This window comes from Candidozyma pseudohaemuli, assembly GCF_003013735.1.
Source record: "Candidozyma pseudohaemuli strain B12108 chromosome Unknown scaffold00012, whole genome shotgun sequence".
NCBI lineage: Eukaryota > Fungi > Ascomycota > Pichiomycetes > Serinales > Metschnikowiaceae > Candidozyma > Candidozyma pseudohaemuli.
Genome location: NW_020194446.1, coordinates 42,561 through 67,250, shown reverse-complemented (window position 1 = coordinate 67,250; position 24,690 = coordinate 42,561). Strand labels below are relative to the sequence as shown.

Genomic DNA, 24,690 nt, shown 5'->3' with positions numbered 1-24,690 from the left:
CTATACGTTGTGATGTTACTAACAGGTTGTACGTCAATGAAGTCTGGATAGATACTTCGGGTCTCGTCTAACGTCGAAACCTGGGAAATTGATTTCTTTGAAATCTCCACCGCTGTTGATGATATCATAACATCTGAGGATACCATCTCTGACGAGCAATTGCCAATAAGGACGTCTGTCATGAAAGATCACATAAAACAAGTACCTAGCTGTGCTACTGGTATCGTAATCATACACGATGATACTTGCGTACTCCTCATGATCTAGTCTTAAAGCCCTTCTATAATCTGTAAGTTCACCGATCCATATTTCTGAGGAAGGTGTGGGTAGGTCTGGTTCTTCATATCCCATTCTGTTTTTGCCATCGGTTCTCATATTCGCAACCATTTTCCAGACTTGAATAGTACATGCATATTATATGCAGTCCATTGTGCCTCGAGGCCTTTGGTCCACATAGTTGGCGTTTGAGACCACTTTTTTATATGCAGTTACAGTGGCCGAGTGGTTAAGGCGACACCCTGCTATTCCGCAGCTTAGGTGTTGGGCATTGCCTGCGCAGGTTCGAATCCTGTCTGTGACGTTATTTTTTGCAACCATTAAACCATTTATTGATATCTACTCGTATGAACCCATGTTCGAGGATTGTTGATGTGATGACAGTAGCCAAATCTCGATCAATGCATTGTACCACGTCTTTTTAGGCTCAACTATCTCAGTAACGAGCCCTCTCAACGGCAGATTAGTGCTACCCAAGATGTCGTAGGCACACCAATAATCATCCAGAGACCCAAACAGACCTTTCCGATTCCAAGGTAGTTCGGGAAATCCCTCTTTGTTGAATTGTCTCGTTTCAACCGCCACCGGTCTGAGAACGGTTTCAAGTCGAAGTGGGTTTCTCTTAAGAAACGCCTTGTGTATGGTGTCATCCACTTCAGGATCAATAGGGTCTTTGCTCACTTTGATCAGGTATTTTTCTCTCAATGCTTTGTCAAATTCGGGAAGCACTCGGTTCTCGATTTGATGTGTGGTGACATAAAGAAGATTAATATCATCCTTGTCGGATACTTGTGCCCATGAGCTGGAGCACAATTCTTTGGTGGGGATACCAAGCTGCACGTTCTCTGGGGGTGTTAAGATACCAGCAACCGAGGCGAAATGAGCATTGAAGGGAACATACTCGATGTTTCCGGTGAGTTCTTGGCCAAGCCATAAGCTCTCAAAATTACTCTCCAGAAAGTCGTACTTGGAGCTAATGACGGGATAGTATTGAAGCGCTGTGGATATGAGAAGTCCTGGAAGTGCCTTCAGTTTGTCGACCACAAACATAGATGTGTCAATGAGCTGTGGATAGCTTTCGTGTCTAACCCTTTTTGTATAAGTATTTCTAGCACGCTTCAAACCGAACAGATGAGTCTCATTCGCTCCCACATCGGCCATGCCGTTGATGAGGTCGTTTGTCTCAAAGTAGCCTCCTGGGTAACGGCTCAATCTTTGTTCGAAAACTGCTCGGCTTTTGAAGAACTTCACGCCGAATTGTTTAAGGTCAGGGTCAGAAAGAGCGGCAGAAAGGTCTCCAGTAAGCGGAATAGTCTGCGTAGATAACACTATGGCTCTCTCGAAGGAGCTGAGCAACGGAGAAAGGGTCATCATCAATGCATCGGAACTCTTGTAGAAGGCTTTTGTGATAGCACGCTGCAAATAGACAAACCTCACTTCCTGGGCTGGCAAAGTCACTTCGTTGATACCTTCGTCGGACATGAACTTTTCGAACGAGGCAGGTAACTTCATATCTGCTCTTTTGGCGGCCAGCATGATGTCTAGTTTTAGGTCCTTTCTGACAGCAACATCGTCCATAAGAACGATCTCGATAGGCAATGTGTTGTTGACCGCTCTGAGCACCTTGATAAGTCTAATGGCTCGAACAAGCTGCTGGCTTCGAGAGGGATTGGGTAGTATGGGAATCACGATACCGTCCCCATCACCTTTACGCATAAGTTGCTTTGTTAAACACTCGTTATCATGTGTGGAAGCCGTCTGGGGCTTCTTACCGTCGTAATCGATTCTGGGAAGCTCACCCAGAAGAAAAGGGTAGAGTTGAGATGAAGCCTGATCACAGCCCTTTGCGTGTTTTGAGGCATAAGTATTATCCTCCAAGAAGCACTTTCCAAAGGCCCTCATGTGAGCCATGTCATTGACAAACCCCTCCTCGAACCTGCTGTGTTTGGCTGCCTTCTCGTAAAACTTCTCCATAAGCAAAGCCTCATAGTTTTCCTCGAATCTTTGGTGTTTTCTCCGAGTCTCCTTTCTATAAATCCTTCCCGCTTCCCGTAGCCATTTTGTTTTCTTGAAGAGAAGGCCATCATGCTGAAACTTTGCCTGCTGTTCCAATGGGATTCTCTGCAATTTGTCAAAATAGCCAAAATAGGCCTTGCAGTTGCTTTCAAGGTCTTGATCCTTTGGTTTCCATTTGGAGTATATGGGATTGACGTAACGGTCTCTGCGAGCTGTAACCTCCAATTTCTCGATTATTTGCGGAGCTTGAGGCCTGTCATATCTTGTAAATGCAATCAACGCTAGTAGTAACAATGCTATTAGTATTAGGCGTTTTTTGATTCGAAACATTTCTTGGCCATGGATAAACTATCAGAACTTAGATTTCCTGGGGCGCGAGCGTTGTATACACCGAGAAGCCGAGCGTTATCACTATTTACTTTGCACACCTATAGAGGAAACGTAAAATAGGCGCCGTACTAGAGTTCGTTTCTATTAAGTGAATTTGATATTTCCGGTACCAAAAGGGTGTCAATTCCTTTCCCTTGTTAAATGTTGTACAGTGAAGGGGTCCAGAGTGAAAAGTGTGGCAACCAAACAGCCTCTATTGCATAAATTGACTCTTCAGCTTCTTAGTAACCCTCCCATAGCTCCACCTCCCTAATCCATGGAGAGGTTCCTGAGGTCCTCGTTGATCCCTGACTTGTCGGGCTCTGCTTTCAGCTCTCCAGTCTCTGATTTCTTATCATCCTTATCCTGCTTCTCCTTCTGGTTACCAGCACTAGTCGGAGTCATGATCTGATTGCTGAAGCCTGGAGCGACCTTCCTCTGTACGCTTTTGAGCCAATCCTGGTACTTCTTAACAGCCGCTTTCTCTGCTTCTGTGTCAAAGTGGTCCTTTTTGAAATCCTCGATTTCCTTACCCCAAGACTCAACGTCAGCTTCCGTTATGTTCAATTTGGGCGGCACCACGCTGTTGGGTAGGTTGGGGATCAACTTGGCATAGTTGGTATTGAGAGACACGGGTTTGGGGGGCTGGAAAGCCGGATTTTTTAGTAAAGGCACCTGCTGGAGGAAGGGATCAGCTTTTTGTTAGTCAATGTATCAAAACAAGTCATGGGGCTCTCTTAACGTACGCTTATCGGTGTCATCCATGGTGGTAGTTGAGATGTAGTAATAGTCGCACTAGTATAATACCCACCCATGCAAATGAGGTACCCAAACAACCAAACACCCACAATTACCTAAATCTACATTTGATCACGTTATTCGTATATATAGTACACGGCTCCTGGAGCCCATATGCATTGGCCACAGCCATTAGTTGTCCTTGTAGTGACGGATCAAGATGTATGCATTTTCCTGCTTCAAGTTCGACAACGAACGGTAGCCTCCCTCCAAACGCATCAACAAACCGCCGAAAGAAATGTAAACAGCCATCTTGTCGTTGTCCTGGCTCTCCTCGAACTTGTAGACGGTACCGAACATGACGTAGTCGTAATCGTCAGCCAATGAGCGGTCGCCTCTCTTTGGTGGTCTCCACGAACCGTTGGACGTGATCATGGAATCCTCGTTACCCAAGGAAGAAGCCAATGTGATCGTCAACGAATCGCTCTCCTTGACTGGGAACAACTCGCTGTTGATGTCCAAGGTGATCTTGATATCCTGAGCCGTCGAGGACTGACCTTCTATACGGCTGACCTTGTTGTATCTGGCGTTGTCGACAGAGTCGACGTTGAACATATCCTCAAACAAGATCCCGGACATGGCGATGTGGTTAGCTTGGTTTAATGAGCTTCGGTTGAGGTTTTTTTCGATGGGCAGAAGATTGAGATCACGTGCCGCGTCACGTGCAGAATCTCGCCCTTTTTGTTTCTAAATTAACCTGTAGGGGCATTACCAGATCTGATCACTTCGCCTCAGTATACTACAACTGGTTTCTCCTTCTAGCACACAAAAAATGGAGAAGCACGAGGAAGAGGTTAAGCCCTCTCAGGAACAACAGGCCACGCCGCTCTCGGTGTTGCCTTCCATTTTCACATATTTGACGGTGCTTCTTGGCCTTCTTGGAGCCGTCATTTACTTCTGTGGTTTCGAAGCTTTCCAGGAAGGTCCATTTGTTCTTTACGAGCTTTTGGCCGAGAAATTCTTGGGTCAGGAGTCTAGCAGCCACCTTGTCAAAAGAAAAGAGTTTATTGAACTGATTGGTTTCCGTGTTTTGGTCGGCATCGGTGTGTTTGCTGTCTTGAACATTATCGTGATTGTGGTCCACCACGTCGTCCAAAAAATTGCCAGGTCTACGAACTCCTACAAGACCGTGGACCATGTCATCTCCCCCTTCTAGGCATGCATTTACCGTCACGAGACCATCGATAATGGTTTCACCACTTCACTTCTTCGGAGAGGACAGTAAAGGGCAGAAAACGCTTGTTCTGGGTTGTCACTCCAAATTACTCCCCATATGGAACACCGCATGGGAGCTTCCACCGGTTTATATCGAAAAATGCTACGTTATGCATGAGCAGCACTCACCTGTTCAATGGTTCGCTAACCTATCTCTCTGAGTCCTTCGTAGTCAAGCACAACAATGAAAGAATTGGCTTTCTTACGTTTAAGTTTCCCGACGCAGGTACCCAAGATTGCTCCCGGGCACATTTCGTCTAACTTTCCAGATATGCCAGTGCAGGTTGCTCGCTATCTAAGGGCATTCTTTATCTATAGATATCTCGCAGCTTTTCCTCATCACCTACACCATATGCTGAATTCCACACCTAAGCGCTTGGTCCAAGTGACCTGTGCTATTCTATGGTGTCTTCTTGCTGCGGGCCCTGTGTTTGGTTTTGCTGCTTTGAAACCAGTTCTTATTGCTCAAGGCGTTTACCTGGATAAGTGTGATATCTCCACTAAAGATAGCCAGATTCCATGTTCAGAACAAGATTTGGCATTGAACTTGTTGTTCACCGTTGCATGTATGGTGACCAACATCTCCGCTTTACCTGTGGGCTTTATTTTGGATAGCTATGGTCCTAAGACCACAGGCATCATCGGATCCATGATATTGTTGCTTGCATCAATTGCAATGATTTACGCCCCAAGCACTGACTTCGTTGACCTTTATCTCACGAGTTATACCATGATGGCATTGGGTGGACCATTCGTCTTCATCTCATGCTTTCAGTTGGCAAACTCGTTTCCTAAAAACTCGGGCCTCATTTTGGCCTTGCTTACTGGAGCTTTCGATACCTCCTCGGCTCTTTTTTTGGGCTACAGAGTCATTTACACAAATTACTTTGAGTTGCCCGTGTCGAGCTTTTTCACGTATTACCTAGTCGTGCCTGTCTTCATCTTTGTCTGTCAGCTTACCATCATGCCAACCACTTCATACAAGACAGTGGGAACCTTAGCCAAAATAGCCCAGACATCAATTGATGAGACTGGTCGTCCTTTGGATAAGAGTAAGCTTTTAGCTATGGATAGAGACGCAGTGCCTGAACCAGTTGAGCAGCCCAATATGTCCGAAACAACAAGCTTGTTGATGAGAAGAGCATCGTTTGGTGTTCAGGAGAGCGATAGGAGAAGAGGACTGACAGTGTCAAGAGCCTCTAGGTCCTCTGTCAAATCAGTTTATGAGCAGGACGCTGAAGACAAGCTCTACGAGTCCACTGGTGGTGTCTTTGGTATATTGCACGGATACAGTGTGGACGAGCAAATAAGGTCTCCGTGGTTTTACTTGATGGTCATTTTTACCACTATTCAAATGCTTCGAATCAACTATTTCGTTGCCACAATTCGGGCCCAAGAACTCTACTTATATGATGGAGACCAGGAGCTTGCGTCCCGCATCAACCACTTTTTCGACATTGCCTTGCCATTAGGTGGTCTTGTTGCTATTCCTTTCATTGGCCTCATCCTTGACAGATTGAAGACCCTTTCGGTCTTGTGGATTCTCTCTATTGTATCCGTTTCTGTGGGTATACTAGGTCTTGTTTCATGGCTTCCGGGCACCTACGCAGGGATCATCTTGCTTGTGGTATACAGACCATTTTATTATACGGCCGTCTCTGACTTTTGTGCCAAGGTTTTCGGCTTTGAAACGTTTGGTACCGTCTATGGTACCATCATTTGCATTTCTGGCATCTGCAACATCTTCCAGCAGCTTTTGGACCGCATCACGCACTCCATGTTCAATATGAACCCCGGTCCAGTTAATTCTATTTTGACAGTGTTGACTATAGTGTTTGCTTTTGCCATGATCTTCTTTGTCAGATCTCAAGAGATGGAGATGAAGAGAAGAAATCTAGAGTTGGAGGCGCAAAACGCATCTACTCTGTTGATTCCCCATTAAAGATATATATTCATAAGCAAACTATTCATGTCTCCGTTTGGACTTCCTGAGTCTCTTAGCTTCGTCTGCCACTGCGTCGGGATCCAAAGCACGAAGATCCTGAGCAAACACCTCCGTTGTCTGCTTATACTGTGAATCCCTATCTTCAGATTTCACACCAGCTATATTCACTGAACCTCTGCATTCGACATTTCCTAGATCTTGAGGCTCTTCCTGCTCAGCTATATTAGACTGAGGGATTGCACTTAAAACATCCGCTTTCGACATTATTTCTTCTCCTGCTCCTTCTTCTTCTTTTCTTCCTTCTCGACTTCTCTTCTGGATCCCTTGATGAGTTCCAAGTGACCGACCCTACTAGCAATCAACTTTTCCGTTCCAGCCAGACCACTAAGAGACTTCAGGAGCTTGAACGCTTGTTTAGCAGATGCCTTCTTGGGTTTGATGATCTTCGGAGCCGAAGAGCGGGGGTTTTGTTGTTTCTTGGTAACTCTGGCCTTTGCCTTTGACTTGAGCTTAAGATTACCCTGGGCCATCAAGAAGAGAGTGGTTGTAGTCTGTAGATGCCTCTGCAGGAGTGATGAGGTGAACCACACCGGTTGCAAAATCGAGGCGGTTACCAAGTTTAATGGAAATGGAGTGATACAGAAAAACAGACAGTCTTAGAGATTTTTTGATAAAACGAGAATGGACTTGTTGATATAAAAATTACATTGCTTAAGAGGTATTTGTCTGGAACCTCTTCCAACCCGTCTCAATGGCTAGGGAAGAGATAAGTACTTTAGAACCGTTTTTATGCTTTCATCAAATAACATCACTTGTCTGGCTACAAAAATTCATCGATTTTATTGAGTTTCATAAAAACATCTAGAATGTGAGCAGACTACTTATCTTATACCCTGTGCGCATTAGCCGTTAATTAGGCACAGAGACTAATTAGAGGAGTCAAGCACCACTATAACCACGGTTACGAAAATTGTCCCATAAACACAAGATCCCTATTTCGTAACAAAACACCAAAGTAACAATCACCATGAAATCACCTCCCTCTCCAATCTCTATCTCACTTTCCAACCCACGGACCACCTCAGAGTTATGACTCCGTTTCGCGACATATCAAATTTCAAAGGCTCATCTCTGCACTGCAAGCTGATCCCATCTTCCTGATCTCTTCAGGCTACGTCCTTACACCCAAAGGGCCAATTTCTATGAGCGATTTTCTCATCTTGCCAGGGCCCCAGGCCTTGTCCAAATTCAGAGTCTCCAACTTGGTGCAAGAGTTGGAGAAGAACTTGAACCAGCAGGGCGTCATCGCCAGTGTTTCTTCAGCCTACACCCACTATGTGTCATTGAAGGAGCCCTTGACGCCTGCGCAGACCAAGTTGACGGAGATTTTGTTGACCTACGACTCCCCAGCCGACTTGTCCATTGAGGCCAACGAGACCTTGCAGAAGTTGGTCGTTGTGTCTGGAGACGATAACACCGCTTTTGCCGGCTTGAACGAGTCCAATGTGCTTGTCAGAGTTTTGCCTAGACCAGGAACCATTTCCCCATGGTCTTCTAAAGCCACCGACATTGCCAACATTGTTGGTTTGGGCGACAAGATCGAGAGAATTGAGAGAGGCATCTCCCTCTTGATTTCTGCCACTGAGGGTTTCGACTTGTTGGGTGCCTTGAACACCCGTGGCGGCGAGATCTTGACTTCTGTTTTCGACAGAATGACCCAGCAGCTCTACATCAACGAGAATGCTCCAAAGCACGACGACTTGTTTGCCCACCACCAGCCCAAGCCTTTGGTCCATGTGGACATCACCTCTTCTCCAGACAACTTGGTGAAGGCCAACACCGACCTCGGTTTGGCGCTTGACAAGGGCGAGATCGACTACTTGATCAACGCTTTCACCAAGGTGATCGGCAGAGACCCCACCGATGTGGAGCTTTTCATGTTCGCTCAGGTCAACTCCGAACACTGCAGACACAAGATCTTCAATGCCGACTGGACCATTGACGGCGTCAAGAAGGATTTGTCGTTGTTCAAGATGATCAGAAACACCCACAACAAGTACCCTCAGTACACCGTTTCTGCTTACTCTGACAATGCTGCTGTGTTTGAGGGTCCTAACGGTTACCTCTTCACTCCAGACTTCAAGACCAAGGAGTGGAAGTCGATCAAGGAGAATGTCTTCACTTTGGTGAAGGTTGAGACTCACAACCACCCTACCGCTGTTTCTCCCTTCCCTGGTGCTGCCACCGGTTCTGGTGGTGAAATCAGAGATGAAGGTGCTGTTGGTCGTGGTTCCAAGTCCAAGGCCGGTTTGTCTGGATTCTCTGTTTCTGACTTGAACATCCCCACTTTGCCCCAGCCTTGGGAGCGTGACATTGGTAAGCCCAAGCACATTGCCTCTGCTTTGGATATCATGGTCGAGGCTCCTCTTGGTTCTGCTGCTTTCAACAACGAGTTCGGTAGACCTGCCATCAACGGTTACTTCAGAACTTTGACCACCGAGGTCAAGAACCACAAGGGAGAGAACGAGTTCAGGGGCTTCCACAAGCCTATCATGTTGGCTGGTGGTATGGGTGTCATTAGACCCGACTTGGCTTTGAAAGACACCAAGATCACCCCAGGTGCCAACCTTATTGTTTTGGGTGGCCAGTGTATGTTGATTGGTTTGGGTGGTGGTGCTGCCTCTTCTGTTTCTTCTGGTGAGGGCTCTGCTGAGCTTGATTTCGCTTCTGTCCAGAGAGGTAACCCTGAAATTCAGAGAAGAGCTCAACAGGTCATTGATGCTTGTGTTTCTCTCGGAGCTAAGGGCAACCCTATCCAGTCTATCCACGACGTTGGTGCTGGTGGTTTGTCCAATGCTTTGCCTGAGTTGGTTCACGACAACGACTTGGGTGCCAAGTTTGAGTTGAGATCTATTCTTTCTCTCGAACCCGGTATGTCTCCAATGGAGATCTGGTGTAACGAGTCTCAGGAGAGATACGTCATGGGTGTTGCTCCAGAGAACTTGGAGTTGTTCAAGAGCATCTGTGAAAGAGAGAGAGCTCCATATGCCGTTGTTGGTCAGGCTACCGAGGAACAGAGATTGGTCTTGACCGACTCTTTGTTGAACACCACCCCAATTGACCTTGAAATGTCTGTTTTGTTCGGCAAGCCTCCTAAGATGTCCAGAGTGGCCACCACCCAGGACTTGCAATTGAGCCCTTTTGCAACCTCTGGCTTGTCTGTTGAGGAATCTGTCAAGAACGTTTTGCAACTCCCAGCTGTCGGCTCTAAGAACTTCTTGATCACCATCGGTGACAGATTTGTCACTGGCTTGGTTGACCGTGACCAGATGGTCGGTCCATGGCAGGTTCCTGTTGCTGACGTTGGTGTCACTGCCACTTCTCTTGGTGACTCTGTTTTGGTCACCGGTGAGGCCATGGCTATGGGTGAAAAACCAACCTTGGCTTTGATTTCTGCCTCTGCTTCTGCCAAGATGGCTGTTGCTGAGTCCTTGCTCAACGTCTTTGCTGCTGATATTCCTGCCATCGACAGAGTCAAGTTGTCTGCTAACTGGATGTCTGCTGCTTCCCATGATGGTGAGGGCGCCAAGTTGTATGAGGCTGTTCAGGCTATTGGCTTGGACTTGTGCCCAGACTTGGGTGTTTCCATTCCAGTCGGTAAGGACTCCATGTCGATGAAGATGAAGTGGGACGACAAGGAGATCACCGCTCCTTTGTCCTTGTGCATCACTGCTTTCGGTCCAGTTTCCAACACCTCCAAGACCTGGACTCCACAGCTCAAGGTTTCCGACGAAGACACCGTTTTGGTCTTGGTCGACTTGGCTAAGGATGTCAAGAAGGCTCTTGGTGGTTCTGCTTTGGCCCAGGTCTACAAGCAGGTCGGTGACAAGGCTCCTACTGTCCACTCTCACGCAGTTTTCAAGGGTTTCTTGAATGCCTTGATCGCCTTGCACCAGGACGTCGATGTCTTGGCTTACCACGACAGATCCGAAGGTGGTTTGTTGACTACTGTTGCTGAAATGGCTTTTGCTGGCAGATGCGGTGCTCAAGTCAACTTGTCTTCTGATGAGGATGCCTTGACCGAATTGTTCAACGAGGAGCTCGGTGCTGTTTTCCAAATCAAGTCTGCTGACCTTGAAAAATTCGTCAAGGTTTTGGGTGACAACAAGGTCGAGGAGAAGTATGTTTCTGTCATTGGTAAGCCAACCAAGGAGCAGACCCTCACCTTCAAGCACAACGGCGAGACTGTCTACGAAAACACCAGAGCCACTTTGCAGAAGTTGTGGAGCAACACCTCGTACCACATCCAGAAGCTCAGAGACAACCCAGAGACCAGTACCGAGGAGTACGAGGCTATTGGCGACGATGCTGACCCAGGTTTGTCCTACCAATTGACCTTTGACCCCAAGAACTTCAACATTGCTGCTGGTGACAAGAAACCTAAGGTGGCTATTTTGAGAGAGCAGGGTGTCAACTCTCAGCAAGAGATGGCCTGGTCTTTCTCTCAAGCCGGTTTTGATGTCTACGATGTGCACATGTCGGACATCTTGAGCGGCAAGGTTTCTTTGGACTCTTTTACCGGTATCGCTGCCTGTGGTGGTTTCTCTTACGGTGACGTTCTCGGTGCTGGCGCTGGATGGGCCAAGTCTGTGTTGTTCAACGAGAAGGCCAGAGAGGAGTTCAGAAGATTCTTCAACGACAGAGAGGACACTTTTGCCATTGGTGCTTGTAACGGATGTCAGTTCTTGAGCAGAATTGCCGAGTTGATCCCCGGTACCGAGCACTGGCCCACTTTCGAGAGAAACCTCAGTGAGCAGTACGAGGCCAGATACGTGATGGTGGAGGTTGACGAGGCGCAGGACAACAAGTCGATCTTCTTGCAAAAATTGAAGGGCTCCAAGTTCCCAATTGTCGTTGCTCACGGTGAAGGTAGAGCCTCGTTCGAGGACCAGGCCAGACAGGAGGCTTTCCTCACCCAGGACAAGCAGTCTGTGATCAGATACGTCGACAACTACGGTAGCGTTGCCAAGACGTACCCCTTCAACCCCAACGGCTCTCCAGAGGGTATCGCTGGTATCTCCAATGCCAATGGTAGAGTGTTGGCTATGATGCCTCATCCTGAGAGAACCACCAGATTGGAGTCCAACTCCTACTACCCTACCGAGAAGTATGCTGAGTGGGAGGGCTACGGTCCATGGATCGGCTTGTTCAAGTCCGCCAGAGAGTGGGTTGGAGAAAAGTTTTGAAATTGTACGATAGACAGACATTGAATACACATTATAGGATAGCGAGGGGGTGAGTAGGGGCAGTTGAAAAAGCTTATTTTCTAAGCCCTTGGTAAGTGTGATTCGTTTCTTTTCTATGAAACGATTTTTCAATTACTGGTTGATTCTTTAAACAGTTCTCTTTCGATCTTGGGTGATTATTGGCCCTAGTTGTTCTACTATACAGATTGTGGTTTTGCAGCCATCAAGAAAGTGGCCCTTTCCAGAGAAATCCAGAAACCCAAAACACAGAGTATATTAATTGAGCCCAATTCAGCTACTTATTAGATTGAAATTGCCATACCACCCTTTAAACCGCTTCGAACGTACTGCTGGATCCACTGGTAAAAGCAGGGATGTGTTCACGTGCCTTGCATCACGTGTGTGGTTGCGAAAAACTTTCAAAGTCGTGCACTAGCCCAAAAGCCAGTCTGGTTGCAGACAAAAAATTTTTCAGTCTCACTTTGAGAAAGCCATACCAACTACAACTAATAATGTCTGCTCAACAGATCTTGTCCAAGAAGAGAAAGCTCGTCGCCGACGGTGTCTTCTACGCTGAATTGAACGAATTCTTCACCAGAGAGTTGGCCGAGCAGGGTTACGCTGGTGTTGAGGTCAGAAAGACCCCAACCAAGTTGGAGGTTATCGTCAAGGCCTCTAACACCCAGGGTGTCTTGGGTGAGCAGGGTAGAAGAATCCACGAGTTGACTTCTATGATCGTCAAGAGATTCAAGCTCTCCCCAGAGGGTATTGTCATCTACGCCGAGAGAGTCGAGGAGAGAGCTCTTTCTGCTGCTGTCCAGGCTGAGGCTTTGAAGGCCAAGTTGTTGGCTGGTTTGCCAATCAGAAGAGCCGCTTACGGTGTCTTGAGATTCTCCATGGGTGCTGGTGCCAAGGGTGTCGAGGTTGTCATTTCTGGTAAGTTGAGAGCTGCCAGAGCCAAGTCCCAGAAGTACGCTGACGGTTTCATGATCCACTCTGGTCAGCCAACCAAGGACTTCATTGACTCTGCCATCAGACACGTCTTGATGAGACAGGGTGTCTTGGGTATCAAGGTCAAGATTATGAGAGACCCAGCTAAGAACAGATTCGGTCCTAAGTCTTTGCCAGATGCTGTTAAGATTGCTGAGTACAAGGACGAGGACGAGGTTGCTGCTGCTCCTACCGTCAAGGTCTACAAGCAGGATGCTGCCGCTGAGGCTGCCCCAGAGGCTGCTGCTCCTCAGGCCGCTGCCTAAGTGTAACTTAATACATCTCACGTTACCTTTCAATATTGTAGTTTGGAGACTGTAGTTTGGAAATTGATTTGAATGTCGAAGATTATTGTGCATTGAGAAAGACAAGAAGTGTCCTATCAATGGTGCTTAATAACGAGAGTGGACTCAGATATGGAGACTTCGAGCAATTCAGTTCTCATCAACGGTTCTTAAATTTCCATTTCCGTTTCAAATCAAGAACAATGACAAATGATGATACTTTTCATTCGATTACCAAACACTGCCTCCTTCAAAGTGAAAAAGTTAAATGGCTGCGAAAACAGAAGTAAAACACAAAATCCTGTGAAACCGAAGGAGGCTAATACGTAAACCAAACCTTTTATCGTCCAATCCCCCTTTCGTATATGGTTTTGTAAGAAACTACAAATGTCATGCTAGCACGATCAGACTCTTGATACGGCGATTCACAGCCAAGTCTTTCCTCTCGAAGAAAAACGTTTTCATCTCGAAATTTACGATTGAATTAATATTGTCCAATCTCCCCAAACCTCATTACCTCCAAGTCTCTGTTCAACTTGCCTTTTGCCAAAACTTGCTGACGTCAAATTATCAAAATTTTATTGGAACGGAGAAAGAAACGGAAAACCGCCCGCCGTTTCGGTTGTTATTATCCGCAACCAATGTGGCTCCACTGATAAGCACTATGGCGGTGGGCCGAGAGCTGCATGACAAGCAGCGTTCGGGCGCATACTCCGAGGAAAAGGCTGCGACAATGTCGTGGCTACCTCAGCAACCCCGAGTTAATTTGATGCTGGCTGGGAAGTTTTAGAGTCTATAAATATCAATGGATTACTTAAGGCCAGGCGACCACAACGATGTAATTTTCATCCCCATTGGTGCATTTTCCGCGGATTACTAACGAGGTCAAGCGGCAATGGAGGGACGACATTTTTGTCGCCTATGATAATCACAGCGTCGATCCCATCGGCAAATCCGATTCGTTTAGTGTGAAATCTCACCAACCGTTTCAATCAAACCATACTAAACGAATCCAGTGGCCCCACCTTTAAATCAGGATTTTGATGACTCTTGACGGATTATCTGGGCCCACTAGATATGCATTGATACGAGTGCGGGATGAGCATGAAAATGCTCGGATAAATTGTTTTCGAAGCTCCGTGCAAGCCCATAAAGCCAATTTGTCAATAATTCGTCCCCATTCTGTCTATATACCGAAGACGAATTCATCCGTAAAATTTGAAGCGCAATTCGTGGCTCCAAAGGCAAATTAGGGTGAGTCGCCCTGACGTCATTCGGGCCAACGGACCTCGGTGCGACAGCTTCGGAGTTTGTTCCCCAGATGCATCATCCCTCAGATTCCCCGGAAGTGCAAGTCCAGAAATGATATAAATACAGTGGCCCCGGGGAACTTCATTTTTCTATCAATTTTTTCCAATGTACACCCCAACCTACCTTTCCTTGTCCAACGACGTTTCTGAGCCATTTGTCATCCCAGGCGTTTCGCCTACTTCTCCAAAGGCTGCCCCAGCCAGTCCATCTGGAGCTGTGAGTCCCATTACTGATGCTTCTGTGGGAAGAGAGAGATCTGTCTCTGTTATCGAGCTTAGCTAAGCAGCGTGTCTGAGCATTTACGATAACTTATTTGGCGACGATTCCTGATGATATTTCGCCTTGATGATATTTCGCCTTGATGATATTTCAGTAACGACTATTTATTATGTAACGCAATGAACGATACCTGATGAACTACCTGAAGTTAGAGCGTAGATTAGCTTTTAATGCCCTTATTCAACAACAGACCCGCCAGCACCATCCACCTCGAAACCTAATTCTGTCCAACCTAATTTTCAGCTTCCATTGGCCCGTAACCACCGTCTGGGGCACAACCCTAAGTGCTAAGCCGTCTCGAGACAAACTCAAACTACGCAATGCTACACCTTATCTCTCAAAATGTCTTTGTATTTACATAATGCTCAATTCCAAATGGGGTAGAACTCATTGTACTTCTTGGCATAGTAGGCGGTCAGAACCGCACCCAAACCCAAAAGCACCAAGGGAACGGGTTTGGAGAAGTGGGTGGGGATGGATCTTCCAATTCCAGCGGCAAGCAAGAAGGTGGAGGCGCCCAAGGCGATTTCCAAACCCCAGTCTCTGTTGTTCTTCAACAAGTAGCCAGCACCGGCGTAAATGGCGCCGAAAGTGATACCGGCAGCCAAGGAAGGCACGGATCCCTTACGGGCGTAGCCCATAACGCCGCCGACAAAGCACAAACCGGAAAGTGTTAAAGCTGGGTGTTCCATTTTGGTGGTGGCGAAAGAGACGAGGAGGGATTCGAAATAGGGTGATTCGGTGATCTGTCACGTGACCATGTCCGAAAGGGAAGCGAATTCACGGAAAACAGCGGGGGCGGGTGTTTTGTCGAAAATTGCATCTTCTGAGATTTGTGATTGGAAGAAGGTTGTGGAAAGCCCCAAAAAGCCTAATTAGGTGACCTCTGGGGCACCGGATCAGGCGGTTAATTTAAACAGCGCGTCACGTGACCCACCATCTGGATCCGAGCCGATCCACCCTGGCTCGCCGACTCCTCATACCTCTTGGCCAGTGGCCCTATCTGCCAGACCCCGTACAGCCTGAGGGCGGCGCCCTAACAAAAAAAAAGAACCAAAGTAGACAAGACGGATTTCGACGTTTGTAGAAAACGCCTCTTTTTTTCCTGCGGTTTTCGTTTTCGTTATCACCACTCTGCTACCACCAGCGGGAGCTCACCACCACCAATAAGCTCCGGCACCGCATCACGTGCGGAGCAGCCCAGGGGTCGTCAAAGGAGTCAAAACATGGCATGCTGAATGGATATTTATATATGGGTATAAATAATTAAAGAAATCCCGTCAACCTTGGTTTCTGGAGGGACTCTCACTGCACCTCCACAAGGACGACCACGAGGCAGGGTCCAGCGCAACCACCGCAAGAACGGATATTACAGAAAAATCCCCCATCACCAAGTGAAGCTCGCAAGGATCAGCATATAAATATACAGCACGGCAGCGCCAACCCCACAATGGCCCGAAAATAGGGCCCCTTGTTTCAGCCCCAATAGGATCCTCCTCCTCGCGGCCAGGAAGCCGCAACAAGGCGGGAAGCTCACATTCACGACAGGGCAGAAAAAAAAATTTCGCTGCCACAAAAAAAACATCCCACCTTCGGCACCCCACCATGAACCTTCTGCTGATTCTTCTGGATAACACCCCGCCGCCGGTCCTGCTGTTGGCGCTGGCGCCGACCCAGCACCAGATGAACGTCACCATCCATACGAGAAACGGATCCAGAAATGGCCGCCACGACGCCCTTCCGGCTACAGACTCTGAGTACTTGACCCGCTTCGAAGCCAACGCCAATGCCTTGACCACGCTAGACGAGGCCTTGGTTTACTCGCTGAGAGAACACACGCTTCTTGACGAAAGACGCCGTTTGCAGACGCTCTTGAAGAGAACCGGCGATTACAAGAATGGCTACGCCAACCGCATGACCACAGAGGCGTTGCTTGTTGGGCCCGATACTCCCGAGGTGCCTTCGTCAGCGTACGGATCCACCAGGGTGGGCCCCAACGACGAGGCCCGGGCTGCCAGGCAAAAGGCGTTGGAGACCAACGCAGCACGGTTTTCGAGTGTGGTGACGCCGGAGCCCGAATTGAAGGAGCAGCCGAAAAAGAAGCGTGCCAGCGACGACAATATGCTGGAAAAGCGCCGGAAGCTCGACGACGACAGACCCAAGGGCCGTGAGTCCAAGGAGAACGGGCGCCAGCGGATCAGACAGTCAATGAAGGACGATCCGGACAAAACGCCGTCCCAGGGCCCCGACGACGACAGACTGCTGCCACAGAAGTCCAAGGAGCTCAAGCTGGTGACGAAACAGTACGACAACACGTTTGTGGCCATCTGGAAGGACTTGTCGAGGAAAGACGGACCCAAGGTGCTGCGGTTGATGCAGCAGCTGAACCAGGCCAAACTCATCAATCTCAAGAAAACAGCCATTTTGGCCGCCCGTGAGGCCAAGCGTTGGCAGCTCAAGAACAACAAGAACCAGAAGGACTTGACGTCGAAGGCCAGAAGAGCCATGCGTGAGATGTTCAACTTCTGGAAGCGCAACGACCGTTTGGAGAGAGACCGCCGGAAGAAGGAGGAGAAGGAGTTGGTCGACAAGGCCAAGAAGGAGGAAGAGGAACGTGAGGCCAAGCGCCAGTCCCGTAAGTTGGACTTTTTGATCACCCAGACCGAGTTGTACTCGCACTTTATTGGCAAGAAGATCAAGACCGACGAGATAGAGGGCACGGATGCTGACCCCAACTTGCATAAGGACGAGAACCAGAGAGACTGGGACAAGTACCACGGCGTCAAGGGCGAGGCTGCTGACTTCCGTCTGCTTGACTTTGACCAGGATGACGAGGATGCATTGCACAGAGCTGCTGCTGCAAATGCTCAGAGTGCCTTGGATGTGGCCAAACTGCGTGCCCAGGCTTTCGACGACGATGAGTTCCGTAATCCTGACACCAACGGCGAGGAGATGAACTTCCAGAACCCTACCTTGATTGGTGACATGAGCATCACCCAACCTGACATGTTGAAGTGCACCTTGAAGGAGTACCAGGTCAAGGGTCTCAACTGGTTGGCCAACTTGTACGAGCAAGGCATCAACGGTATTTTGGCCGACGAAATGGGTCTTGGTAAGACCGTCCAGAGTATCTCGGTGCTTGCCTACCTTGCTGAAACTCACAACATCTGGGGTCCCTACCTTGTGGTGACACCAGCCTCCACCTTGCACAACTGGCAACAGGAAATCACCAAGTTCGTGCCGGGCTTCAAGGTGTTGCCCTACTGGGGTAGTGCCAAGGACCGTAAGGTCTTGAGAAAGTTTTGGGACAGAAAGAGCTTGCGTTACGATAAGGATGCTCCTTTCCACGTTCTTGTGACGTCCTACCAATTGGTGGTTGCTGATGCGCCATACTTCCAGAAAATGAAGTGGCAGTACATGATTTTGGATGAAGCCCAGGCGATCAAGTCCTCCTCCTCCTCGAGATGGAAGTCGTTGTTGAGTTTCTCGTGCCGTAACCGTTTACTTTTGACCGGTACGCCCATCCAAAACTCCATGCAAGAGCTTTGGGCCTTGTTGCATTTCATCATGCCGTCGTTGTTCGACTCCCACGACGAGTTCAGCGACTGGTTCTCCAAAGATATCGAGAGCCACGCTCAATCTAACACCCAGCTTAACGAACAACAGCTCAAGCGTTTGCACGTTATTCTCAAACCTTTCATGTTGAGACGTGTGAAGAAGAATGTTCAAAGCGAGTTGGGTGACAAGGTCGAGATCGACCTCTTCTGTGACTTGACCAACAGACAACAGAAATACTACCAGATGTTGAAGTCACAGATTTCTATTATGGACTTGCTTGACGCTTCCAACAGTAACGACGAAAGCACGCAGTCGTTGATGAACTTGGTCATGCAGTTTAGAAAAGTTTGCAACCACCCTGATCTTTTCGAGAGAGCCGACGTGAAGTCGAGCTTCTCTTTCGGGTCATTCGCCGAAACTTCCTCCTTCCTTCGTGAGACCGATTTGGAATTAGCATACACATCTCGAAACTTGATCAACTACGATCTTCCAAAGCTTGTTTATCAAGAGATGCTTTCACCGAACGAAAAGAACGATCTTGGCTCGAAGCGCAAGATATACGAAATGTTCAACATCTACAGCCCCAACAACGTTAAGGACGACGAGTTGGATAACTTCAGCTTTTTGAAGTTTACCGACACTTCACCTCAGGAGTTTTACCAAATGAACAAGGAGGATGTTATCGGAAGAGCCATTTCCAGATCTAGCTATAACGATGACAACTACGAAAAGACGAACAGGTTCAGTTATGCATATGACGAAGACGGGTACATCCCCACAAACAAAAAGCTTCTCATCAGAGAACAAAATGACAAGCTCTGTGACATCAGCAATTCCGTTCACCTCAAGGACCTTTATTCTGTTAAGCAGAAAGTTTACGAGGACATGTACATCAATGTTCTCGAGCCAGCTGCTGATCCAATTGCTGCCGCAGTGCCGGTTGAATTAAATTGCAGCAACATGTCATTCAGTAACAGAAAAGCGGACATCTTGTTCGACCAGAAGATCCGCTCCAGTCTTAACCCAATGTCACTCAACGACGAGCTTGAATTGATCAAGAAGAAGGTGCCTGTTCCAGAATACCCTAAATCTAACATGTTACCTGAACCAGTGAACAAGTTCATCGACTACTCCAACATTCGCATGCCATCAATGAATAGATTCATTACTGAGTCTGGTAAGTTATCCATGCTTGATAAGTTGCTTGACAACCTCAAGAATAACGACCACAGAGTGTTGATCTATTTCCAGATGACGAAAATGATGGACCTTATGGAGGAATACTTGACGTTTAGACAGCACAACTACATTAGATTAGATGGATCGTCCAAATTGGAAGACAGAAGAGACTTGGTGCACGACTGGCAGACCAAGCCAGAGATTTTTGTCTTTTTGCTTTCTACCAGAGCAGGTGGTTTGGGTATCAACTTGACTGCTGCAGACACTGTCGTTTTCTACGACTCTGACTGGAATCCTACAATCGACTCTCAGGCCATGGACAGAGCACATAGACTTGGTCAAACGAAGCAGGTGACGGTTTATAGACTTTTGACCAAGAACACTATCGAAGAGAGAATGAGAGACCGTGCCAAACAAAAAGAGCAAGTGCAACAGGTTGTCATGGAAGGAAAGGCTTCGGCTGGTAAGAAGAAGGAAGATGCCGCTAACAAGAAGAAGGATGTTGCATTCCTTCTTTTGGGTGGCGATGACAATTCAAACGACACGCCGACTTCCAACTCCACCGCTGGAGGTACAAGTTCGAATACTGGCGATTCAACACCTTCAGTGGAACCCATGAGTAAAACCCTCGAGGCCATGTATCACGAGGGAGAAGGCCTGTTTTCAGGAACGATCACACCACAGACACAGGTCTAAGGCTACACTTCATTAGATTTACAATATGGAGTCATGAATAAATTAATGTATTATGTCATAAGATGAGTTAACTCGTATATAATGGGTGTGTTAATTAGTAGGGGTGTTCAGATTTAGCGTTTTCTCCAAATCAGCCATGAAAGACGGGTCCACCGTTCGGTTCGATCGTGTACCCAGGTCTAGAAACTCATCGCTTTCTTTCAGCTCACCAGGAGCTTCTAGCAGCCCCATATGCTTGAGCTCATTGTTCTCGTTTTCCAAACTGTAAATTCTTGTAAAACTCTCTTCTAGTTTCTTCTTTAGTTCTTCCTTTGATATCCCCAGTGGCACCGGGCCACTGAGTAGACTCGTTTTCGATATCTCCCCTTCGTCTTCGTCACCGGTTGTAGATGCAATTAAATCTGTGATGCCCGATATGTTCGAGTTGAGAGAGTTCACAGAAAACCTCCCAATGGACTGTCGAACACTTCTTCGTCGTGTGAGAGCGTCCAATGCTGCTTGATTGAATGCTTCATAATTAGCGGGCGGCGAAGTGGCTCCGGTTCCATCTCCGTGGGACAGAAGGTCCCCCTTCAGCTCCCTTGGAGATTGCACAGAGCTGCTATCCTTGTTGTTTGGCTCTTCGAATACTGTGAGTAGTCCTAGCTGCAATCCAGTAGAGAGTCGTTTATACCTCTTTTCCAGAGAGCCATTCTTAGAGGAGCCTGACTTGCTTTCGATGCGGTTCAAGTCTCCGTTGGACGGTATGGAGTACCGCTTCTTCATAGAACCTGATGAGCCCGTTTGGAAAGCCTTTGGATTGAAATGCTCATTGCTGTTCAACGAATTGCGTTGCGATGTTGATGTGCTCGATGTTTGTGATTGTGGTCTGAACTTGCGATTGAATTCACCTTCGTAGTCGCTTCTGCAGACATTGTATAGATCGATACAACCTCGAAGCTCACTTTGAAACAGAGCAAATATAGACATCTTTTCGTCATATTCCTCTGAATCATTGACTTCTGCGATAGCCTGACTGTACTTCTTGAAGTACAGCAAACTCGTTGTGACATTGGTCAACTTGTTGATCAAATTTCGAAGGTTTAGCTCAGAATCCATCAAAAAGAGCTCATCGTCTCTGCGCTCGGGGGTCTTGCCCCTGGAGAGAACATCATCGTTTGCGTAATCAGTTGATGCGGTAGTCTTGCTCAATGCCTTGAATTTCTCGTTTAGCGAGAGGAGTTGGTCTAGAGTTTTCGTATGCTCCTCAAAAATGTGCTCAAGTTTCGTAAGTCTTTCGGAGATATTAAGCTGGAAGACCTCAGCGTCATCGATGTGAAAAGCGTCGTAGAGCTTGAGCATGAAGAAGTTTCGTAGAGGAGAATCGTGGATGGTAAGAAGCTGGCAGATGAAGAAGCGCCGAAGGTTATTGAAAGCATTGAGCTTTTCCTTGAGACTCTCCAAGGTGAGCTGCTCTTCTGGGTTTTCCACTATCTCCTCGAAGACATGGGCCAATTGGATATTATTGATTTCACAGTACTGCTCAAGAAGCTGGCCATTGCACATGGGCAACAAGGTACTGACGGAGTGACGGATATTCAACGAAAGACAGTTTAAAAGCATGTTGAGGTGATTTTTTAGTTCATCAGAATATTTTGTTGTCAGGTCGTTGTTGGAACTTTTGTTCATGAAGGCGAACATCTCAAACTCTTTCAAAGATATCATGCTGGTGATCAAGGCCTTGTTCACCTTGCAGTTGGAGATCATGAAGTCATCTAGGCTACGCAAGCTCCTGGATGCTGTAAGCGTGGTTTTGGCTCTTTTGCACTTGACGAGCTTGGTGGCCATAATGAGTAACATCTTGAACATGGTGATTCTGCCAGCATGTGAAATATTCGAGCGGATGTGGAAGTTCTGTTTCAACAAAAAGATAATGAGTGAAAGGATATTAAGCAAAAGGAGTGGACTGCTGTAAGCGGGCGGGAACGAAAGACGGTATTGTTTGTTGGTGATCTCCAAAACGGTGCCATCGAACGAGAATTCCTTGGCCAACTTGACGTGCAACGTTGAGTCAACCTCATTACGGATCTGGACAAGATTATTAAGCGCCTGCTCGTTTTTCGAGAGCACCATCGAGGCGTCTAGGAGGTTCAGCACCACCAAGTTGTACTTGAACCTCTCAACCACCGCAGTATCTTTGTGCTCGAGACTAAGGTACTTCTTGATGAACTTGTGGAAGTTGGCTGTCGTAGACGGTAGCGTCTTTCGAACACTGGCACAATACGACGAGGTTGCAAAAGACGGAGTTTTCACAGAGTACTCTCGGTACCGCTGCTGATGGCTGTATTCGGAAGTAGATGTCGAATTGAACCTGGGCCGAGGTGGAGCTATAGGCTCCTCGATACCCCAGTCGGCCTCTGCGGGCAGGTAGTTGGATAGTAGGTTCAACTTGCCGAGGCCGAATTTCTCGAAGTTCATGTTCTGGTAGGATCTGTGGTCATGGACTGAATGGGTTGATAACCGAGGATGAGGGGACAGATTTTTGGCTCGAGGAAGGCTCGCTATCGAATAAGGTTTATCGTCTGCAGCCTAGATCCGTTAGACAGGGATATTTTTTTAACGAGCGTGAGGTCTTTAGGCTCGGATCGATGTGTGTTTTGATTATGCGATTTCTGTACAAGCAGGTGAAAACCCCCATGGGGTCGCACCAGAATGGTCTGAGGCAGAAACACCTAAAGAGCTGTTTTAGCACGATAAGCGTAGGGAGGGAATGTAAACAGATCAGATGTGGTAGCCACTTCTTTTTATGTACATATTCGTGAGACTATTTAAGCATACTGGTCATGTCGAACCCGTTGAGGTCCATGTTGAGGTCTGCTCCCAAGAAGTTCATGCCAAAGTCATTGTCCATGAGTCCATCGGGTTGTCCGTTGAGGGAGTCGCCGTTCATTCCGGGCATAAGGGGCGGCGGCTGCAGGGCAAAGTTCGTCAGGTTGGGTTCCAGGTTCGGTTTCAGGTTAGGATCTGAGTTAGGCCCCAGGCTGGGTGCCAGCGGCGGCGCCAGAGGTACCAGTTGCACATTCGTAGACATGTAGTTGTCGCCCATGGGCATGCCCATTCCTTGGTTCGGCTGCACGGGCGGCTGATTAGGCTGGTTCTGCTGGTTTGGCTGGCTTTGCTGAGTCTGGCTCTGGTTCGGAGTCTGCTGATTCTGCTGTATGGGCCCGACCTGCTGGGGCTTGTTCTGTGGTGTCTGAGCCACGGGTTTCCTGTTGTTTCGGGCCTGGGCCTGTGGGGCTCGGGCCATCTGCTGCTGGGAAACGGCTGCCCTCTGCTGGGGCTGTAGCTGGGGCCGCTGCATGGCGATATTGGCCAGATTGTGTCTTTTAGCCGGCGGCTGGCCCCGTCCAACGGTAAGTGGAACCTGTCCAGGCACCATGATAGCCAGACTCTCCAGGCCAGCTTGAGAGCCCGGCGCAGCACCTGGGGTAGGAGCACCCACCGGGGCCAGAGCAGGGGCGTTCTTCGGAGGTTTGCGTTCGACCTTTTTCTGTTTGGGCTTTGCGGCAGTTTGGGGCGTTGCTCCTGGCGTTTGCATTAGCATCTGGCCATACTGGGGCGGTTGCTGAGGAGCCGCCTGCGGAATTTGGCCCGTCTGACTCGGGTCAAACCGATTCGGAGGCATGGGCGGCGGCATCAGCGACGGCGGGCTCTTCAGCGAGTTGTGGATGCTCCATAGTAGGCACCACCACTCGTACAAGTATGCATCGTTGAAGGCCCCCTCGCTGTTGAAGTGGACCTTGGCTTCTTCGACAAGCATCGAGGCGCTCTGGCTGCAGCCCAGCTGGACCAAGTACTGGTGGAGCATGGCAAAGAAGGTTTCTTGTGGGGACTCGTTGCCCCTGGAGAAATCGAACGAGTCCATGGTGGACTGAGTCTGAAGCGGACTAGGCTAATGAGGGAGAGGGGGATGTCAGCACGACTCTTTTTGTTAACGGATGTCAGTGACGTTTCTTTTCTGCTGGTTTGTGGAAATTAGGTCTGCCCTCTGGCTCTGCTTCTGCTCTCGAGTAGTACTTCTCTGATACCGTTTTTTTTTTTTTTTTTGTCTCAGATAATGGGTCCAACCCGCACAGTCGACAGGATAGGGTAGCGATTAGGCAGGGCAGATTCGCTTGCGTACACGGCTGCAGCGGCTGCAAGTGAAGTGAAGAAGTAGAACAGGAGAAAAGGATGGGAAAAAAAATGGGAAAATGGCGGGTGTATTCTGGTGAAAAAAGCTGGATCCCCGGCTCTTTTGCCACTTGTTGCTCCACGACGCTGGATATTTGTCTGGGCGTTATGTGGAGCCTCATTGGTCAAGACGGGGAGCTGAAGGCGGGCGACAAGGCATGATTTTGGGAATTTTCAAAGGCAGGCGGGCAGATGGATGAGGTTGAATTTGTGTTCTCGAGGTTCGGCCTTTTTTACAAATTACACAGAGATTTGGCCCCGTTGCTAGGTGGTGCTCTGCTCGTGATCGGACTTCACCGCAAGTAACAATCATCGA

The 24,690-nt window shown here is 48.1% G+C and overlaps 11 protein-coding genes and 1 non-coding gene across 12 annotated transcripts; 5 read left to right on the top strand and 7 right to left on the bottom strand.

Moving 5' to 3' along the window:
• Positions 1-33: 33 nt before the first annotated feature.
• C7M61_004053 (uncharacterized protein) lies at positions 34-375 on the bottom strand (the record flags this gene model as incomplete). The annotated part of the gene is made up of 1 exon (XM_024859381.1): positions 34-375. One exon carries the CDS (start codon positions 373-375, stop codon positions 34-36), a length of 342 nt encoding a protein of 113 aa, XP_024712353.1.
• Positions 376-487: 112 nt separating this feature from the next.
• On the top strand, positions 488-580 carry C7M61_004052. Its single transcript has one exon. It is a non-coding gene; the product is annotated as a tRNA-Ser (tRNA).
• Positions 581-615: 35 nt separating this feature from the next.
• On the bottom strand, positions 616-2,622 carry MNT4 (Mnt4p; the record flags this gene model as incomplete). Its single annotated transcript, XM_024859380.1, has 1 exon — positions 616-2,622. One exon carries the CDS (start codon positions 2,620-2,622, stop codon positions 616-618), a length of 2,007 nt encoding a protein of 668 aa, XP_024712352.1.
• A 309-nt stretch (positions 2,623-2,931) lies between these two features.
• MVB12 (Mvb12p) lies at positions 2,932-3,426 on the bottom strand (the record flags this gene model as incomplete). The annotated part of the gene is made up of 2 exons (XM_024859379.1): positions 2,932-3,356; positions 3,408-3,426. The coding sequence occupies 2 exons, from the start codon at positions 3,424-3,426 to the stop codon at positions 2,932-2,934; spliced, it is 444 nt and encodes a 147-aa protein (XP_024712351.1).
• Positions 3,427-3,591: 165 nt separating this feature from the next.
• On the bottom strand, positions 3,592-4,038 carry RPB8 (DNA-directed RNA polymerase core subunit; the record flags this gene model as incomplete). Its single annotated transcript, XM_024859378.1, has 1 exon — positions 3,592-4,038. The coding sequence occupies one exon, from the start codon at positions 4,036-4,038 to the stop codon at positions 3,592-3,594; it is 447 nt and encodes a 148-aa protein (XP_024712350.1).
• Positions 4,039-4,231: 193 nt separating this feature from the next.
• C7M61_004048 (uncharacterized protein) lies at positions 4,232-4,615 on the top strand (the record flags this gene model as incomplete). The annotated part of the gene is made up of 1 exon (XM_024859377.1): positions 4,232-4,615. One exon carries the CDS (start codon positions 4,232-4,234, stop codon positions 4,613-4,615), a length of 384 nt encoding a protein of 127 aa, XP_024712349.1.
• Positions 4,616-5,026: 411 nt separating this feature from the next.
• Positions 5,027-6,616, top strand: C7M61_004047 (uncharacterized protein; the record flags this gene model as incomplete). Its single annotated transcript, XM_024859376.1, has 1 exon — positions 5,027-6,616. The coding sequence occupies one exon, from the start codon at positions 5,027-5,029 to the stop codon at positions 6,614-6,616; it is 1,590 nt and encodes a 529-aa protein (XP_024712348.1).
• Positions 6,617-6,637: 21 nt separating this feature from the next.
• Positions 6,638-7,149, bottom strand: C7M61_004046 (uncharacterized protein; the record flags this gene model as incomplete). Its single annotated transcript, XM_024859375.1, has 2 exons — positions 6,638-6,847; positions 6,928-7,149. 2 exons carry the CDS (start codon positions 7,147-7,149, stop codon positions 6,638-6,640), a joined length of 432 nt encoding a protein of 143 aa, XP_024712347.1.
• Positions 7,150-7,821: 672 nt separating this feature from the next.
• ADE6 (phosphoribosylformylglycinamidine synthase) lies at positions 7,822-13,121 on the top strand (the record flags this gene model as incomplete). Its single annotated transcript, XM_024859374.1, has 2 exons — positions 7,822-11,843; positions 12,341-13,121. The coding sequence occupies 2 exons, from the start codon at positions 7,822-7,824 to the stop codon at positions 13,119-13,121; spliced, it is 4,803 nt and encodes a 1,600-aa protein (XP_024712346.1).
• Positions 13,122-15,094: 1,973 nt separating this feature from the next.
• C7M61_004044 (uncharacterized protein) lies at positions 15,095-15,421 on the bottom strand (the record flags this gene model as incomplete). Its single annotated transcript, XM_024859373.1, has 1 exon — positions 15,095-15,421. One exon carries the CDS (start codon positions 15,419-15,421, stop codon positions 15,095-15,097), a length of 327 nt encoding a protein of 108 aa, XP_024712345.1.
• Positions 15,422-16,334: 913 nt separating this feature from the next.
• On the top strand, positions 16,335-20,162 carry C7M61_004043 (chromatin-remodeling ATPase; the record flags this gene model as incomplete). The annotated part of the gene is made up of 1 exon (XM_024859372.1): positions 16,335-20,162. The coding sequence occupies one exon, from the start codon at positions 16,335-16,337 to the stop codon at positions 20,160-20,162; it is 3,828 nt and encodes a 1,275-aa protein (XP_024712344.1).
• A 90-nt stretch (positions 20,163-20,252) lies between these two features.
• Positions 20,253-24,066, bottom strand: C7M61_004042 (uncharacterized protein; the record flags this gene model as incomplete). The annotated part of the gene is made up of 2 exons (XM_024859371.1): positions 20,253-22,645; positions 22,980-24,066. 2 exons carry the CDS (start codon positions 24,064-24,066, stop codon positions 20,253-20,255), a joined length of 3,480 nt encoding a protein of 1,159 aa, XP_024712343.1.
• Positions 24,067-24,690: the final 624 nt, after the last annotated feature.